The sequence below is a fragment of the Patiria miniata genome, unplaced genomic scaffold (genome assembly GCF_015706575.1).
Source record: "Patiria miniata isolate m_02_andy unplaced genomic scaffold, ASM1570657v1 HiC_scaffold_5, whole genome shotgun sequence".
NCBI lineage: Eukaryota > Metazoa > Echinodermata > Asteroidea > Valvatida > Asterinidae > Patiria > Patiria miniata.
In genome coordinates, this window is record NW_024037072.1 from 9,611,790 (window position 1) to 9,632,024 (window position 20,235).

Sequence of the window (20,235 nt, forward strand, 5' to 3'; positions counted from 1 at the left end):
CCAAGAGTGAAATTAGGATGTCAAAGGTATTGTCGTTCTCAGATAAGTGGGAGATGGGTTGGTATAGCCGGGTTGGGAACAAAGTTGGATCTTTTACTTCAAGCTTTTTTGTCGGTAGGGGAGAGCCTAGCTTGAGAGGTTGGTTATGAATTGTTCATTTGGTGATGGGCTAATTCTTTCCGTTGGTTAGCAATGAGTGAATCTGTTGAAATTGTTTTTTTTTTAAGCCAAAAAAATAGATGAGATTTTTTTTTTTTTTTTTTACATGTAACGGCTGGGGCGAAGTGGGGATGGGGCGAAGTGGGGATGGGGCGAAGTGGGAATGGGGCGAAGTGGGAATGGGGCGAAGTGGGGATGGGGCGATTTGGGAATGGGGCGAAGTGGGGATGGGGCGAAGTAGTTAGGGGCGAAGTGACATGGGGCGACGTGGAAATGGGGCGAAGTGTCCGACATTCGTATATATACCGGTACGTCAGGCAGTAGGCGTGTGGTTTGGCCATTGCATTGAAAAATGAATTGTGCATGCTGAGTTGCTGACTGCATAGCCCCATACATGTAAATGTGGCCAATTTACTGGTCTACCTACGTAAATAAAGGTCAGACTTGGAACATGCACCCGATTAGGCGAAGTAAAAAAAAAAAACATGTTTAGCGTCCCCGCCCGCTTCCTTTTTAGAGGCCGCCTCCTTTTTTTTTTTTTTTTTTTTTTTTAAAGACGAAAATTGATAAATTTTAACGATCTCTGACGAAAGAAATCATATTTTTAGACTTTTATACCGTGTATAAAGCTGTGGAAATAGTCAATGAGTCCAAGTGGCGGCCATTTTGAAAAAAGCTGGTAACCATCTTGAAAAATAGCCCGGCCGCGTTGTCTTGAAAAATGTCTCGGGCGGCCATTTTGAAAAAAAAAAAAAAAAAAAAAGGGCCTCCTCCTTCCTTTCTGTCAAAGAGGCAGGACGCTAAACATGTTTGTTTTTTTATTTTGCCTTATGTAGAACTTTAGTTTGTTCGGATTGGATTTTTTCAAGTTTTTATTTTCACTAGGCATGCTAGGCCTAGGCGGGCTAGGCCTGTTGTGCCCATTCTTGAAAATCGCGCATTCTTAAGAATGTGCATGCACATTCTTAAGAATGTGCAACTGGATCCTTGCGCAATCTTTGCAAAAAATAACTCTTCCAGATTGAGCGCACATTCTTAAGAATGCGCGACAAGATAACGGTCTTGTCGATGCCGAGCACCGGCTGCGCTTGGCAAGTCTAGCTGCATCCTCGTTCACTGATTCTCAATAATTATACTGTTGCAACGCAAGGCGCTGAAAAGTAGAGTGGATATGATAAGTATAGGCGTATTGATATGGGGGGGGGGACCGGGAAAAAATAAGAGACATAATAATACTAGTGGAAAGAATTCTGATTTTTGGGATAATAAAAGCGGGGGGGGGGGGGGGGGGAACGTAAGAATGAAGAATGTGAAGAATGAGAATGAAGAATGTGACATCCCATAGTGCTAATGCTATTTCCCATTTAAATTGCCACCAATTTATTGTTCACACCCCACTATTACGTCGCAGAGCTGGATTCTATCTTGAGTCAAAAGAGCAATTTTGGCAGCTTCTGGACATCGTTTTTTTTTCGTGGCATGCATATGATACATGTACATACAGGGACTTGTAACTTGTCTAGCCTAAACAAAGCACTTCCCAGACTAGTTCCCAGTCCTCCGTTATTACAAAACTTCCCATAGTGGGCAGAAAAAAAGCAATAATAACAGGTTTAATTTGATTCAAATTATCGTAGTTATACGAGTACAGAAGCATAGAACATTTTCTTTCCTCTTTATATAAATTGTTTCCCTTTTAACCGCTATACATTTCATTTAACATAATTATGTCGTGCAATGTTTGTTAAGATTGGGCAAAATTCATAAATTGTGCACGTGATATTCCCACCCAATCTTAAGAATGAGCGCTCATTCTTAAGAACGCGTGCTCGTTCTTAAGAATGGGCGCTCATTCTCAAGAATGCGCGTACATTCTTAAGATTGCGTGATTTTCAAGAATGGGCACAACAGGCCTATTTAATATTATATTATTAATTTATTTAGACTTTTGTGATTGTAACTTGTAGTTTGTACGTACAATTTGTCAATTGTAATTTATTTATTATCATGTTTATAGAAGCACGCTTACTCTCTTTAACGCGATAATTATTCCCCCCTTTTTTTCAGAATTCTAGTTTGCGTGTAATTTTGTGTTTGGGAAATGGAATTTAGATACACTAAACGTGTGTAAAATGAACCTAGAAATTACACAAAATATAAAAGTCTGAAAAGGGGATAGGCCTAGGCCTATAAATTATTTTTTCTATCGCTTTAAACTAAAGAGGGTGAGTGTGCTTCTAAATCGTCAATAAACTTCAAAAGTACAAACCAAGTCTAAATGTGAAAAAAAAAAACTTGACAAATTCTACATAGGCCTATTCGGGTACATTTTCCAAGTGTGGCCTTTATTTATGGAAGTAGTCCAGTAAATTGGCCACATTTATGGGGCTACTGATGGCAGTGGAGGAGGTGCAGCAGCAAAAGCATCGCTAGTCGGCCATTTATACATAACAGTCTGAGTTAGCATGATTAGTCCAATGCTTAATGACGTGTCGTTATTGAGCATGTAGCAAATTTAACATGTTTGAATTCAATGGAAAGATATCCTCGATCCTCCTTCTATTTCTGATTCACCTTTTAATATTGAGATGATAGGCTATAGGCCCCTGTGAAGAAAAAAAGTGGTGTCAGGTTTCAACATTCTTTCTCAAGATTGTAAGCACTGTCAATATCAGAATTTTCAATAAATCTATATATCCAAAATTCAAAATAGAGAGAATATTCAATATTTTAATTATCCCATGTAAAAGTATGTACATGTACCATAACATGCAAAAGATGACACTTTGATTAAAAAAAAATTAAAAACCAATCTTAATTCCCAATTTTCCACGGCTGTCGCTGGAGCATATTGCTAAAACTTTTTAAACAAATCTTGTCCAGAATGGGCGGTTTCTCTTGAGATGTTACTCTGGAGAGACTGCGAATTCCAGCAAATGCAGAGCACAAAACCACACCGCTTGGCATTTCACAGTGTTTTTCTTTTGAGTCACCAGCACAAGTTGCCGCCAAGTTTTATTGCATTACAGCACCAGCAAACGCTCAACACAAAGTAAAAACACAAACAGGAGATTAATTTTGACAATATTCTGCAGTTTCGATATTTTCAATATTCCTCAATATCCAAAATTTCAATATTTTGATATGATTTTGAAAATGGAATCGGCGATATCGATATCAAAATGATATCGAATAATCAAGTACATGTAATATCAATATATGGACGGTGCTTACAAGATTTGTAGTTTTGTACTAACAAAGTAACATAAGATAGGCCTACACTCACATTCAGCTCACACGTGGCAAAGAAATTAATTGGAATATATCATGACATTTAATTGGAATTAAATTAATGTTCCGGTAGGCCCTATTCAGTTTTGTTTATAATTGACCGAGTAGATTGACAATGTATTCCATAAAACTAAAGACACTAGTTGTTGTCGGTTATCAGTGATAGCCCAAATTCGGGCATAATAACCCCCAATTTGTTGTAAAGACACAGATACCGAAATGACTTTTTCAAAACGTACATGTATTTTTAAATGATGTACATGTGTATGAATGTAACTGCTTGCTATGCTCAAATACCTTGCAAAGAACACTGAAACTTTAAGATGCTGAAATACGTGTATGTGAAGTTCACTAGTCTAGAAAGTGGTTTGTGTTGCTATAGAAACAGGGAAGAGCTATACATGAGTTCCCACATCCCTCAAAATCCACAAGTAACCTCAAAAATCTACCTCCAGGTTTGAAGTTAGATAGGCCTATTTATGCGAGAAACCTTGTGAATTGGACAAGAAATGATCTCATCAAGAAAGTTTCACCACGTCAACTTGTGCCAATTGCTGAACAAATGCACAGTTTTCATTTGAATTGCTCACATAATGTACAGAAGTTCTGTTTCCAATTTTTCAGTTCCTTGGGTTAAGGAAATGTTGACTTAGCACAACAGTAGTGATGAATACATGTACGTGTATTATGACCTTTGTACCGGTATTTGACTTTGGTGCTTGCTGCGGGTACTTGTGGTTATGCCAGTATTAATAGTGTCTGCTGGTCCTGTTGGAGTCTATGGAGTGTCAACAATGCAGTCAGACTCACATGATACATGTACCTGTATTATTGTCATGAATGCAATGTAGGATTGCTGTGTTAGTCACACCATAGTCACACCGTTGTGTGAGTCACAAAAGAGGCAGAACCTCTGAACTTTGGGGCTTTTTTTTCTTGGAAAAGTATTTAAATCAATGAGCACCTACATACATGTACATGTATGCAATATTGTATTCTGGATCAGTGATTGGCTAGTTTCTGCATTCGTATTTTTTCATCTTGGGAAAACAATTTCCTTTGACAATTTCCATACATGTACATGTAGACAAGACCATTCTGCATGGTCAGGAACAAACTAAATCCAGTACTTTTATTTTGAAACCCTATCAAAACAAAACAAAATGCTAAAGTGTAGGCCCCCTATCATACAATTAATAAGTAATCCACACAGAGTAGAAACATGCAAATCAAGTAATTTTTGTTACCAACCGAGCTGGTACTCTGCGCCACTTACCAAATATCTGGTAACGTTGTCCGATATCCCCATCATCTTCTCCGGCAGTCCTAGCTTCAACACAGCTGTTGGCAGTGACATTGTTCCAAACTTAGCACTCAATCCTTTCATCTCAAAAAATTCATATGCTTCGTTACGTACATACAAGAAGGACCTAATTAGAAATGTGTGTAACTCCTAAGAGTAATTTCGCATGCGGTATTCTGTGCATACATGCATCCTGTATCGGTATTATAATTTATAAATAACAATATGGTATCGCTTGTCGTAAAAATTGTCAGGTACTGTACACGTGTGCATGTAAACCAGACAACGTTTATTTGCATTTCAACTACTTAATATTTCACCAGATGTTGATAACGCCACAGCATGCATAAGTAACGAAGTGAAGTAACAGCTGAATATGCTTACATAGTTTCTCCTGGTGCTGAATATCAGGCTAAGTGTGACCCAATTTTGCACATAGACCCATGCCATGCATGCCCGCTGTGCATTGATAGAGTCATGTAATACACACAAAATTTAGAATCTAAATAAATTTTAAATAACACCAACCACCTGTTTTGCATTTCTGGAAAACTGGTTAAAGGGAAGATACAACATTTGCAAACATCAAAAATCGAAATGAGCAAATTATCACGAAATACCTTACTGGATTGTTAGGGAATGACAGTCTAAAGCATCCTGTAAAATCGTGGCACCTGGTGTGCCGACATTTCAAGAAAAACAGTATTTTTCCAACGCTGGTCGGCTGACAGTGTGTACATGTACATGTACGTTCACACTGTACATGTACGTGTGCATGTTAGTATGTTATATTTGTGGTATATATGTACCGGTATTGTTGATGTCCCCTACCGTGGTGCTGTCCCTAGCGTGGCGCACTTTGATTTTGTTTGCCTGTACATGTACATGTAGTGCCTTGCCAGAGCAAAAACTTTACCTCCAATTTCACAATAAAAAGTTAAATTTCATTAAGCTCTGAACATTCCTGTTTATAAATCTTAAGTTTACGTAGCCATTTCAAAGTTAACAGAGAGCTTTTATTTTGGCATGATTTTTTATTTTATTTTGAAGTGCACAATGAACCCTTTTAAAATGCGCTACCCAAGTTGGGTACATGTTTGTGAGTAGAGTAGCAATGGTTTATCAGAATTTATCAATTTTAAAGAAATTCTGTTAACATGCAATTTTCTAAGATTCGTTCAAGTGTGCCACTTTAGGGAACACTCTTCTGATTTTTTGCCCATTTTCCATACGCCACCATTTTTGAATTTCGGACTAAATTTCATGACACAAAAATTGTTCACAAAGGTTCAACAGCAAGCATTATGGGTAAAAAGTACCACTATTTAACTGAATGAATTTGAAGTTTGTCAACAAAGAGGTTTGGCAACACTGCATTCTGAGGAAAGTCGAGGAAAACATCAAAGTGTGCCACATTGGGGAACTCCACTATACATGTAGGCCTACTGTAGTTAATAAACAGAGGTTTGGATGTTTTATTGATGATGTCATAATGTGCATAACTTTTTAATGTCCAGATGTTGGTACTTACAATTCAAACTAACATGTACAATGCTGATTGTGCTGAGACATGCATGTAAGATGCACAGGCATGACATGCAGCTCAACACAAATTCTTTCACTAACTACATTTGTACCAGTAATTAGACTGCACTTTCAATTTCATGCACATTTACCGGTACACCTATTTATTTTAACAAATTTATTTTAACAAATATGTACATGTGTTGAAATATATGCATCATACAAAATGAAGCAGAATTCCAGAAGAGTTCTAGCCTTGGTCAAGGCGCTAGTTGTTATTCATCCCGGCCGTAGCGCGGTAAACGATATCTTCGCTAGCGCTATGCATGCCAGACATTAAAAATACAGCGCGAACAGCGACCTCACGCGGCCACCATTTCTATGCAAATCAGTTGGACCCAATCTAGCGCCTTGGTTCAATCGTCCATGTGAGGTTTTGGGGGTGGTGCTCATTATAGCCTTAGCTGACCTAAAATGTCGTTTTCTTATTGGTCGATCGTTGCGTGGAAACTTGCATAGTGAAACGTGGCACCGTACATTTCAATACACGTACACGTTGTGTGTCTCTGCACACGGCACCAATGCACAAAAACTGTGGTTCATGTCACGTCCGCAAAAGGCGAATAGCTGCAAATAATTTGATGACGTCCGGATTTACCAATTAAGGTGTGATTGGACACTTCACATATTAGCCCCGCCTACACTTATTTGTATTCGCATACGAGGTCATGCGCTAGAAATCCAGCGCAAAATAAGGAAAAACATAAGCTTTTGCCGGCGATTGAACCAAGGCGCTAGATTGGGTCCAACTGATTTGCATAAAAATAGTGGCCGCGTGAGGTCGCTGTTCGCGCTGTATTTTTAATGCACTGCATGACTGCATGCCTAGCGCTAGCGAAGATATCGTTTACCGCGCTCCGGATGAATAACAACTAGCACCTTGACCAAGGCTAGAAGAAGGCTAGAAGAGTTCCAGAAGATGTACATGTATACGTACATGTACATGTACATGTACAATGTACAAAATGTACATGTACATGTTAATGTACAAAATGTACATGCACACCCAGATCATGACTATTCAAGTAGGCCTACATGAACATAAACACTACTGCAATGTTAGTGTTATTTATCAAAAACACCATTTTGCATTTCTAAATTAAAATGAGACAGGCTTGGGATATAATGTTCAGAATTGTCAGAGAGCTGTTTGTTTATTGATCCCAAGCATGGCAGTTGGCCTGTTGTTTCTCACTCGCTTTCCATAATTATCATGAACAAACAGCCATTCTATTGATTTTTTTTTTCTTGCATTTTGATGAATTGCTCATGGAGGGGTGGCTTGTTTTAGCTGTAGCTTTAGCAGTGTGTCTGCACCCCATCCTGTACGTACATGTACATGTACGTACACATATTTGTACATGTGTACATACATGTAATGTACTGTACATGTACATTGTACATGTCTGTAAGTGGGCATGTACCGGTACATCCTATACCTGAACATGATGTACATGTACATGTACATGAAGGTAATGTACAGTACATTTATGTACGAACATGTCTGTGATGAAGGATTATACATGTACATGTAGTTACACAATAATACACTGCATGTCAGGATATTGCTCATTAATGTACATGTAGTGTGCAGTGTGATCTGTATATTATACCGATAGCTAAATCACACACACTTGTGTATTCTTTATGTGCTAGTACAGGCATGGAGGAATTCTTCCATGGTACTATTGGTACACATACCGGTACATGTACATGTACAGTATACATGTACCGGGTATCATACATGTATGAGTGATCATTGTTTTTATAAATCAGTAGGGCCAGTGATTGCATGTCCTCAATGTCATAATTTATTGGTACATGTACATTTGTACTTGAATACGGTTCTTGTCAGTATGTACGTATGTTGATACAAATGCAGATAAAAATTTGTACAGAGCTCTCCGTTGCATACAGTTCCAATACATCTCTCTATGTACAAGTAGCATGCATAATCCAGCACAATAGGAGTGTAGAATAGGCCTATTACAGATATGAAATACAAGGCCTGACGAGTGCAAATTTACCCAACAGCTAGCCAACATAACCAGAGCTCACTGAGCATTCAGCAAACTCCGGAAAAATTATCTACCTGACTGTGGGTATGAGAGTCTCATATGAGATTCAGTAGGCTAGGGTTGGGGTGACCGCATTCAGATTGTCTGTGATTTCAGACATGGCTCATCACATCATGCATGTGCATGCACATGGCAAGCATCGGCAGAGGTTGAAATTACATACATGTACAGGCCTGAGCTGACACGGTACACTTGCAGTGCTAAATTTGACTTGGGAAAAAAATCCTCCTTTTCCAGATAAATATGGTAAATAGTGGGAAGATGTTGGAATTTCACCCTCTGCACCAGGGTTCATTTATGAGACCATACTGGTGTTCACATGAAACTGGGAAAACACTACATGTACATGTATGTTAGTGATTCGCACAAGAACATGTCACTTTTATCCAATGTGTTGTAGATGACGTGTGTCGCTGGTATGGTATTATTTGTGTGTTGCTTACAGACATTGTTTTTTGCTTTGGTTGCTCATTTCCGCTTTGCAGTTCAGCAGAGTTGGGCTCTGAAAACAGTGGATTCCCAAACCCCGCCCCTTTCACTCCTTCCTCCACTCCTTCCCCTTTAGCCCCTCCCCTCTACCCCCTCCCCTCCAGCCCCACCCCATGAGGATGTACCAGTAATGGTCAGACAGGATATTTACCATCCAATCCATTAAGTGACCATTTTACCTGATTTGCAAAGTCAACTTTTGTATTGAAAGAGCATTCTAATAGCATGTAACAGCGCAAATTAATTGTGCCAGATCAGTTTTGTTCAAAATTTGTTGTGTCTATTTTTACCCTCTATCCCCCCCCCCCCTTCCAAAATTCGTTTTTTGGTTATACCTTGTGATTTGACGTTGTGTTTTATGTTGCTTGATTTCTTTTTTACCGTACCGTTTTTCCTTGTAGGATCCCTCGGTGCAGCAAGCAACCAGTAATTCCTCCAGGGGACTGGAGGAGTTCAACCCCTTTGAGGAACGCAATACACAGGTGGTGGAGCATTCCCTTTCATTTCTTTTCATTTCTTAAAAAAAAAAATGCAATTCAATTGCTTTGTTTAGCATGATTCTTGTAGTGGTGAATGCTTGTGCTAGATTTGGTGATCAGAGGAGCATAGTTTGTTGTTTGGTGTAGCAAAATTAAATGGTCACCCTCCATTTTCCCCCGCCTCCTCTCATATGGTGTGTAGTTGAGTGTTAGTGCCAGATTATACACAATGTATGAGAGCATGCATGTAATCCTATGACATTCATGGACCGTACAATTTACATTTTGATATTTCATCAGTCAGGCATGGTTAACATTGCATGTTTGACAAGTTCATGTGCATATGACTACCGATTGTGAAGCACATTACCTTTGTTCTCTGATACTGTACCAGAGATGAAACTTTTCTGATTTTAATCGGAAATCCGACTTTTTGAATTTTCCAGCGAAATTTCCGATTTTCTTACAATGTGTCCCACAAAATTTGATTATATAACAATTTTTTCATCGTAAAATAAGACAGGAGTTGGTGTCCGGAAATTGGGCATGAAGTGTTAATTGTACATGCATATGTACATGTGTATGTATTGCAGCGCGGCCCAGATTTCGGACACATATTTTTGTTCGGCCTGTTTTCCGATTTTTTTGCCATACATGCCAGCTTCATCTCTGCTGTACAGTTCTCCAAGACTTCTCCAAGGATATTTTTCCTTCGTACAATACTTCATTAGTCATGTACATTACATGTGTATGACAGTAAGGTGTGCATTTGTTTATGGTGTAAGTCGAGGAAACACATGTGCAACATCATCGGTGAATCGAGGACAGGAACCAAATCGATTAGAAAACGTCGATTAGAAAACATGTACAAACTAATGAGAGCTGTTGCAAAAAAAATACAGTACAAAGGAAAAGGGAAGAGGAACAAAAGAAAATCCTCGCTGTACACCATAAACAAACATACTAGTGTGTGTGTGTGTCAGTGCAGATGCGCACATCAATGACCAGATCATTCAGAATTACAGTGAATTCTCGATAAGTCATAAAGTAAGAACTTATTCCTGTCAATTGTTCCTGAAAAGAAAATCCATTTGCTAACTCAAAACTCTGCTTAACTCAACATTTGACTTTGGAGCCCATTCCCTTGAGGTTTAACTTATTGCTAGATTTCACTGTACCCCGTACATATTTTTCCCCAAAAAATATTATTATACTGGTACATCTCATTGATCGTTTTTTTTATAGACTCAAATTTAAAAAAATACTAACGTGATGCGTGTGTAACAAAGCAAAGATACAACAAAGATATTTGACCGTGAGAACGTGTTTCAAAACTGCAATAATCAATCTAAAAAATTATGTATATTGCGTTTTAACAGACGGATTTTGCTTAATTTGTTTTTATTATTTCCAAACAATAATATTTCTAATGATTAAGTACAATTTCCCATGATTTTTAGGTCATTGCAGTATAGTGCTGCACCCTTAGAAGAATGTGTCAAATGTGCAATGAAACATTAATGAATCTGTCAGAAAAACCAACCTGACACTGATGGCATTACACTGACCAACCCTTTTCTAAGTACACAAAAACACAGCCTGTTTCCCAAAGGATTGTGTCCAGGATTTGAACCCTGGATCATTTTAATCAGGAAAGGCGTAAAGGAGATTAAACAGGATAAATTAAATTTCCCAGTGTAGCATGGGGCGCACGTATGCCCTTTGCCTATGGGAAAACTCCATTGTTGCTACGTACATGTAGTAAGCTTAGTCGAGAAAACCCCCTACTGTCCAGTACATGTACCGGTACTATTCAGTAATATTAATCACATTAGTACTGCATTCTGCAACATGCGTACTTGTTAACATGCATGGAGTGTCGTACAATATGTTCATGTTTATTTAAGATTTTCTAGTCTAAGCCATTAGTGTGAGAAATTGTTCACATACATTGTATGTGGTTCTCTCCATGGAGCATATCTTTTAAGAAGAAAAAAATTCAGTGAGTAGAGTGAAAAGCGAATTTGAATAATTTCAATAAACAAGTAACAGGAATTGAAATATTGCATTTTTATTCTGTTACTGGTAATTTAAAATTGTAATATACTGCAAGACGTTCAAAATGTTTTAATACGTGTATGGGTAACATGATACAGCAATGCACTGATTTGATGACACCGAGAGCTCGTGTTGAGATACTAGATGGGTACTATTACACAGCATACATTTACATGTACGATTTCCATGAAAATGGAATTTGTGTAAGAAGACCACAAGATTCCAGCATGTAAATGTGGTGTGGCTACCATACATGAAGGTGGCCACGGCCTCTTGATGTAATGTACAGCATACAAACTGAGAAGTTATCCATACTGAATACCAGTATATTCAGGTACTGTCTACATACATACATGTGTACATTTACATGTACAGTAAAAGAAAACGTATTGAACAGTACTTAAATAAGGCTCTAAAACTGAGACAAACTGAAGTATTTGTGAACTCTATCATTCTTATGAATCATGTGCAATGCCTCACACCCAGTGCATTCTTCTGTGTGTAATTCAATGTTCTCTCTGTTTCCCTCGTAGACCAATTCCAAGACAACCCCCGTCGTATCCCTACCCACAGAGCCAGCTGTCATGAAGCCCACAACGGACCAGCCGCCACCACCCCCATACTCCGTATCTGCAGCACAACCGGTGAGCAAAAGTTCCTGTATAAAATAGCTTCTTTGCTCAAATGTCCAAGGACAACAATTCTCTGTTTGGATTTGGGTAGGCCGCTGCTATTTTTTTGTGCAATACTTTTTAAATTTCGGCTTTATACCATGTTTGAGATTATAGAGGTTTAAGGTCCCTGACTTGGGGGCGACCGCTCGATATGGGTTCAAATTTTAACAAACATCCAACGGGTGATACAAGGTCAGAGTTTAGAAAATGTTATGTCATTTGGATATTTGCGTCTTTGAGTGACTAACTACATTAGGATCCTTCCTCACTCTTGCAAAGTCCAACACCATATGGCAACTCAAACTGTTGGACTCTAATTATGGTGGCATGCATGACCCCATGTAAAGCATAATCAGTTTATTAGTGCAGTCCTCACTCCAACAGATTCCTACAAAACATGCTGTTGGATTTTGAAGGGTTGGGTGGATATTAAGGTTAAACGATCAAATGATTTGGAATCCTGAGGAGAAGTTGCACACAAAGTTAGTTTTCAAAGCCCCATGAGCTGTTAATCAAAGAGTGTATTGTGTTTAGGGGCAGGCATTGGTCTCATGAACAAGTTGACTCAGATTGTACATCTTAATTCACATGAGTGTCTCATGAACAATGACACGTAAATCGTACATCAGAATTCACATGTTTGTCTCATGAATGATTTGACATAGATTGTACATCTTCATTCCAATTGTTGTTTTTTCCTTGATTGTGACTTCCTCTGATTGTCATGTCCTGCAACAGGCCCCGCCTCCAGGCCAGGAAGACATCTTGAGACGACAGGAGGAGCTCGAGAGGAAAGCAGCTGAACTGCAGAGGCGGGAACAGCAGATGCAAGCCACACAGTACAATAGTAAGTACCAACTGCTAGCTTGTACTTGCAGCACAGTTATAGCCTAGTGGTATCCATTAACCCTAACCGCCCTGAATCCTTCAAAATCCTCTTTGCCAAAGTGGAGGAATTTGGAGGATTGAGGTTACATGGCAAAAGTGCGTTACTTGTTGTTTTTGCTCAGCCATGCATAAATATAGGCCTGGATTATGCTTGAAATCCTCCGTACTTCTCCAGGATGTCACTGGCCAAGCCTCAACATATTGACAGTCACTGCTGCAGTATTCAGGCAGTGGTCATCCCTCCACGGACCATATTCAAGAAATAATGGAGGAATTTGCAGGATTGGGACTATATGCTATTTTTTCATGAGGCCAATTGGAGGATTTTGCAGGATTGAGGCTACATCCTAGCAAAAAGGCCTAGGGAGTTAGGGTTAAACAGTCCATGCACGAAAAGGGAAGTTTAAGCGCGAGCCTTACACATGTACGGGAAGCCTTATTAGACAAGGACATATTTATGTATGGACATTATTCAAACTAATTTCTACATTAAATGGCTGTTTGTGGATGCGTTTATTTTTGGCATCTCAAAATGGTATCCGACTAACTTCGCTACCTACTATCCACTCAGTGCAGAGATCAGTGCCTACTACCTCCATTACATGTACTGTCACACAATACAGGGAGGGGTCAAAAAAACGAAACCCAAATGTCGGGACTATTGTTTTAGTGAAGTTCTGCATGTAGCACTTTGAAAATCAAGGATATAAAAGCCCAATTCATAAACCTTGTTGTAGTACAAGAATCATTCAAATCACTCATGTACTTCTCAAGTTATGGAATTTTAAACACAACCACCGTTTTAAGGTTCTGTCCACGGATCACAAAAAAGTTCAGTGTTCTTTGAGCAAACAAAAACAAATCACGTAGGGATGTGCGTGAATTGTTTTCGTTTCGCTGAAAGAATGCAAACCTTTTTTTGTGATCCCTGAACAGAACTTTAAAATGGTGGTTGTGTTTAAAACTCCGTAACTTGAACAGTACATGTGTGATTTGAATGATTCTTGTACTAAAAGAAAACTTATGAATTGGGCTTTCATATCCTAGATTTTGAAAGTGCTACATGCAGAACTTCACTAAAACAATGGTCCCAACATTTTGGTTTCGTTTTTTTTTTACTCACCCTGTACAGTAAAAAGTAAATACAATACTAAGAAATGTGGTTACTAAATGACTACAATAATGGCATGACTTGTTTGTTTTGTGTTTCAGCTCGGGTCAACAACTGGCCACCGCTGCCTAGTTTTTGCCCAGTCAAGCCGTGCTTCTACCAAGACTTCTCGGTGGACATTCCGTTGGAGTTCCAGCGCACCGTCAAAATGGGCTATTTCATCTGGATCCGTGAGTATTGTTTTCTAGATTTCAAATGAATTTTTCATTATTCAAATGAAAAAGAAGCCAATAAGGGCAACACACTTTTGTGCCAAATGTTTTTAAAAAAGAATTTGGTGTTCTGTAGCTTGGGACTCCGCAACTGCAAAAAGTAAGCAATTTTTTAAGAGTTTAATCAATCTGAAGATACCTGACCCACCTGGCTCTCGTAGGAAACCCCACATGTAAACAAAGCATGACGTCATTACATCTTAGGCCTATTGATGCAATATCTTGTCCATTTTTTGTGACCCGCCCAGTGTTGTGGCATAGCCAGTTTAGAAACCAGTGCCAGCGTTTCAAAACAAGCACTCAGTTTTTTGTTTCTTTTAAATTGGACGTGTCCGTTTTTTAAAAATTGTTAAGTCACAAAAACGGGCATGACTGGAATGATTGCGGAGATGGGGTTAGTGCAGAGGAAATCCCTTTGGCAGATATGATTACATAAATTGAAGGTTTCTGTGTCTATTCTATAAAGTGTTAAGGTAGTATACAACCTTTGCTTTTGCTATTATTTTCGGAAATGGATGGATTTGAGGGTTAGTATTTAACATGATATTGTTGCACTGACCTGTTTAAAGTTTGCGTTCATAGATGCTGGAAAAACCAAGGAAAAAAATGCTGATCTTCTAGTCTGGTCCCCTGACCCTACTTTAGACAAAATGAACCAATTTTTAGACGTTGGAGAACCAGACTAGTTGGCTTCCACCCGTACACGGATGTGTAACTGATTGCAAACAAAATGTGGACTAATTTGGTAAATTGGGGGACATACTTACAAAAAAGTCAGTTTTTTTCCAACGATAGTTGGCTGACCATCGTTGGAAATTGATACAAAAATTCCATTTTTCGTCAAAATGACAGCACACCGGGTACCATGGTTTCACAGGATGCTTGAGACTATTATATACTCACAGTCAAATGTTAGGTATTTTATCATAATTTGGTAATTTTGTTTTTCGATGTTCGCAAATGTTGCATATCTTTGCTGTTTTCACTTAAGTACATTTACGTGTACTTTCTGGTAATATTTGAAGTTAACAATTGCACCATGTAACAAATCACATTTTGTGAGTCGGTGAGGTTTGGGGAACTCAATGTTTCAGACAGTATACCCTGCCCGTCGTCTGAATACTGAGGGATTCCAACACTTTCAGTTGTACTACAAAACAACCCTTCATTGTTGGAATCACTCAGTCTCCCGACAACTGACAGAGTATACTGTCCCAAACGTCGAGTTTCCTCGGTTCTTTTCAGAACCTCTCTTTCCTTAAGTTCCTATATTGCAGGGACACCCAAGTAGAACTATTTTTTTGTGTGTGAATCGGTTCCAGTGATGATACAAGCCCCAGCCACTGCGTACTCGGCAACAACATGTGACTTGCAAGAATGTGACTTACCAGGGCTTAACGAAGCATTTTTTTTTATTGTGAAATTTGTTTTCAAGAATCACAGTTGTTACATAGTAATTTATGGAGATTTTGAATAAAGTTTGATTTCTGCCTTTCAGCAGCTTACTAAAGAGGGACAAAGCCATGTTGCTTCTACAGTGTTGCAAGGAAGACATTTTAACTTGGGCACCATTCTAATTTGGGTCTTGTTATTTTCCCATCCAGTTTATATGGTGTGCATGCTCTTAAATGCTATTTGTTGCTTGGCTCGGTTGTGCGTATGGTGGACCTTTAACCATGCGCTGTGCTTTGGCCTGTCAATCGCTTTCGCCCCTGCCTTTACCTGCATGGGCTTCGTCTGTTGGTACAGGCCCCTTTACAAAGCTATCAGGTAGGGTACAACTCATTGATGCCCGATTGCGGTCACCAAGAGCAAACATCGTCATCATGTGCAACCATGCACCAGCTTGACCTCACGGTTCCCTTTATTTCTTGCCATTTGCTGAGATTACATCATCACAAGTCTGTCACACATAGCGAAGGGTGACACGGGTGGTGCAGTGTGTCAAGTGCTTGTCTCTCACTGCTGTGGCCTGAGTTTGATTCCCAGTTCGCGTCATATGGGAGCAGAGTTGAAGGAAATTTGAATAAATTCAGAGTTCCTAGAGTAGAGGGTGTACATGTACATCCTGTCCAAAATTTTTATAAAATGTGTTGCCTTTTGATGTAATATTTTGATACAAGAAAGCAAACCAGTATAGGTACGTTTATGAATAAAATTCAAACGCAAGACCATATCGGACAGGGACGAAGCTTATATCGGAGTATCATAAGTACGAGGCTTTGCTTCTGAACATTTTGCTTTCTCCATTATCCAGCCACTAGCTTACCTCGGACCATGCTCAGACCCATGTTCCAGTCCCCATAGCCTGTCCCTGCCAGAGCAGAGATCCTTAAACAATTAATTCCCTTATTTCTTGTTTGAAGAAATTTCAGCAGAGAAATAGTTCAGATGCAGGTGTCTCCACTTTTCTCCAATTGAAAACTTTCTTTTTCAAGTGTCAAATATCAGCCATTCTGCCAAGGACGGATCCAGAACACAATTTGGGTGGGGGGGCAAAAAAATAAATTTGGATTCTAGATGCTCTGTGGTGCGATCTGAGGCAATTTCTGACCACTTTAACCAATGTTTTTTTGAGGAAAAGATGGTGGTGTACTCATTGCCTGCCTTTATTGCGATGTCACATAAAAAAAAAAAAATTGGTTTTGTTTTGGGGGGGGGGGCATGGCCCCCTTTGGCCCCCCCCCCCCCCCCCCCGGATCCGCCCTTGCATTCTGCTACCCGTTCTTTATATCATTTTAATAGGCTCCTTATCAATTTCCATGCAAATCCTGATCAACGGCCAGTTTAGGTTTGCGCATCATGTTACATGTAAATTTGATCAGCACAATTCCAATATTTGAACATCCAATCAAGTCCAAGTTAGAATAATCGAGTGATAAAAAATTTGAAAATGCATAGCATTCCTTGTGCACACATGACACGTACAGTAGAAGTGTTGCCACTTGGTCATTGGTAACACATGTGACTAAGGAGAGCTCAAGCTACATGTAGGGTTCAAATAAGGGTTCACCAGCGCCTTTGTAAGGGCAAATGTAACAGGGTCGTCATTTTCAAAGAGGATGCTGTCAACAGAGCTCAGACTGCCAAACCTCACGCAACCAACATCCCAGTATTGCTTATTTCTGTCTTGATATTTTTCTTTTCCCAACCTGAAGTCTACACGGCCTTGCTTTTGCTTAACTTCATCATCAGCCTGAGCTATCTAGCCATTGGTGTGGTTTCGGGGGCCGCTCTGTGTCTAGGCCTCTCAGCCCTCTTCATGGCTTGTCTGCCACCTTGCTCATTCGTCTGCTGGTACCGACCCATGTACAGAGCCTTCAGGTGAATCATGCCCATCTGAGAATCACACCCATCTGAGGATAGTCGCCATCTTAGGATCAGTGCCTATTTAGGACCAACATTCCCACAACACATCATCCCACACATGGCCATTGATCATGCTCTATCCGTTTCTTTTTTGTCTGTGTCATCCCATCCTCATCTGCAGTGTACGTCCTCTTCCTGTTCCTCAACTTGATCGTCTCACTGTCGTACTTGGCCGTTGGCAGCGGCGGAAATAGCGGCATTACATTCGGCTTGTCCATTCTCTTCTTTGTCCTGTGGACGCCGTGTTCATTCATCTGCTGGTATCGGCCGATGTACAAGGCCTTTAGGTAATGTATTCATACATGTAGGTCTGGCATGGTGCGAGCAAAAGTGGACACCATGCAAAGTTCTTTAGATAAAATGATACATTGGGCCAGATTTTAAGTTTCAGTTTCAGTCCTCTTTTGAAATGTCAAACTGCTTGAAAATTTTTGAATTGTTAAAAAAAAGATCTGATCCAATCAAACAATCCCATTTATGTAGAACTTTGTCACACCGTCCTTTGTTGACACTTTAGCCGGAACGTATTCAGTGCAAATCATCCTCGGAAAACTGTTATCATATCAGTGCTCTCCATATTCACAGCACAATGCACACATGCCTACATCAACATTCACAGTGTAGCATATGCTGCTCAACCACACATTATTATAAGGATCGGTACCTTGCTGTCATTACTTTGGTATCATATAACTGACATACAGATCTTTGTCATTTGATTGGTGGAACTCGCATCACATGACATTTGTTATTGCTCCCATTCATGCCGGGGCTCAAAATGTCCCATTCGCCCATGGGGAATGGGAAATACCGGTAATATCCAACAGTTAGGATCGTTCTTGTTCCAAGACGCGGTATTTGTGTGCAAATGCATGCTGGGTGTGCGCGTTCAGCATTTGTTCCAAAGAGCCAGCGCTACAGAGTTGGGTTCAAACATTTTCATGAAGGGGTGGTTTGAAAGGGAGAAATACATTTTCCACCAATTTTGTATTGAAATAAAAGTTCAAATACATGTACATGTATATCAAATGACAAGGATCTATATGTCAGTTATATAAAGCAAATATTGAGTAACTTTAAATTGTGAAATGGGAGGAATATTATCACTCGGTAAATCTGGACTTTTCCAGTTCACTCGGTTTTGCCTCGTGAAATGGAAAAGTCCAGATTTTACTTTGTGATAATATTCCTCCCTTTTCACTCTGAGCCACTCAATATTTGTATACTATGTCACACAAGAAGACCACATCATGATTACCTAATGTCAGTACAAAAATCAAGGAAACCTCTTACTGCCAAATGATTCTCTTGATTTCCTGTTCATTGCTGCTGCTATATTTGTGCGAACACGCCAAAAAATCTCAATTTTTTGCTGTAATTTGAGGGCCCAAATTGTCCTCCCTTGGAAGAAATACTTGGCCATGGTTTTAAAACCAGTTTCTTCAAAGAAAGAAAGACAAAGGGGAAGTGAGTTTTCAAAAAAAAAAGTTATTCAATTCCTTTGACTTTATATAAATACAGATTGTTCAATTATATTTCAACAAGGCACAAGCCCCCGCACAAGAAACTTTGAACATTATATTAGGGGTTCCATCATACTCAAATTCCTTCAAATTTCTTTATTTTTCTCTCTTTTTTTTGCAGGAGTGATAGTTCCTTCAATTTCTTCATGTTCTTTTTCATCTTCGCTGCGCAGTTCCTCTGCACAGTTGTGCAAGCGATAGGAGTAGACCAGTGGGGATCCAGGTAGGATGTTTGTTTCTCCGTCGGGACATTTGTCTGTCTTTATTGTCCTTGGTGTGTTTGTTACAAAAGAATCTGTTGTCAAAACCTTTGACACTTAGCTCGTGGGAGACAGGGAAGGGGCTAAAAAGTCTGTGCCCCACCCCTCTCCTTGTTGCCCCCCCCCCCCCCCCTTATAGTGGCGCAGATAGGGGTCAAATTGGGAAAATTGTGCCTTTGATGATACAAGCATTACATTTGGCACACAGTCAGAAAATGTCACGAGAAAGATATTTGGCTATAGGGCCATCGCAGATTTGTCCTTTGAAAAAATATAGGTAGAATAACAAGCAATTTTCAAAATTGTCAAAATGGCTGTCGTTGCTTGTTATTCTACCTATATTTTTTCAAAGGACAAATCTGTGATGGCCCCATAGCCAAATATCTTTCTCATGACATACTTTGACTGTGTGCCAAATGCCATGCTTGTATCATCAAAGGCACAATCCCATCACCTATCTGCCGTACTATTAGACTTTTGAATCTATAGACAAAAAGAGCTTTGTGAATATCAACACCCATGGAGTTCCCCCTTCAGAATATGAGGTCCCTATGTCCCCTACATATTGGACCTGCCATTGGTTAATCAAGTGCGCTGACCAACTCCCTCACGAGTCACCATTAGAGGGAAGTAGTTACTGCAAAGTAGCCTGCTTAAGAACAGAGCAACATTGATACCCTGATTGGAGTTGAAACCC

General features: G+C 39.5%; 1 protein-coding gene across 3 annotated transcripts in view; it reads left to right on the top strand.

Annotated features, from left to right (window-relative positions):
• The window catches only part of LOC119740827 (secretory carrier-associated membrane protein 1-like), a 33,949-nt gene that overhangs the window by 669 nt on the left and 13,045 nt on the right, over positions 1-20,235 (top strand). Inside the window, exons 2-7 of one of the 3 annotated variants that reach the window (XM_038216269.1) lie at positions 9,306-9,386; positions 11,975-12,085; positions 12,854-12,962; positions 14,216-14,344; positions 17,877-18,042; positions 19,400-19,501. In XM_038216269.1, the coding sequence (XP_038072197.1) occupies positions 9,306-9,386; positions 11,975-12,085; positions 12,854-12,962; positions 14,216-14,344; positions 17,877-18,042; positions 19,400-19,501 (698 nt within the window). Of the gene's footprint in view, positions 1-9,305; positions 9,387-11,974; positions 12,086-12,853; positions 12,963-14,215; positions 14,345-17,544; positions 17,711-17,876; positions 18,043-19,399; positions 19,502-20,235 lie in introns of all 3 variants that reach the window. The other 2 variants (XM_038216268.1, XM_038216270.1) reach the window with 2 other exon arrangements.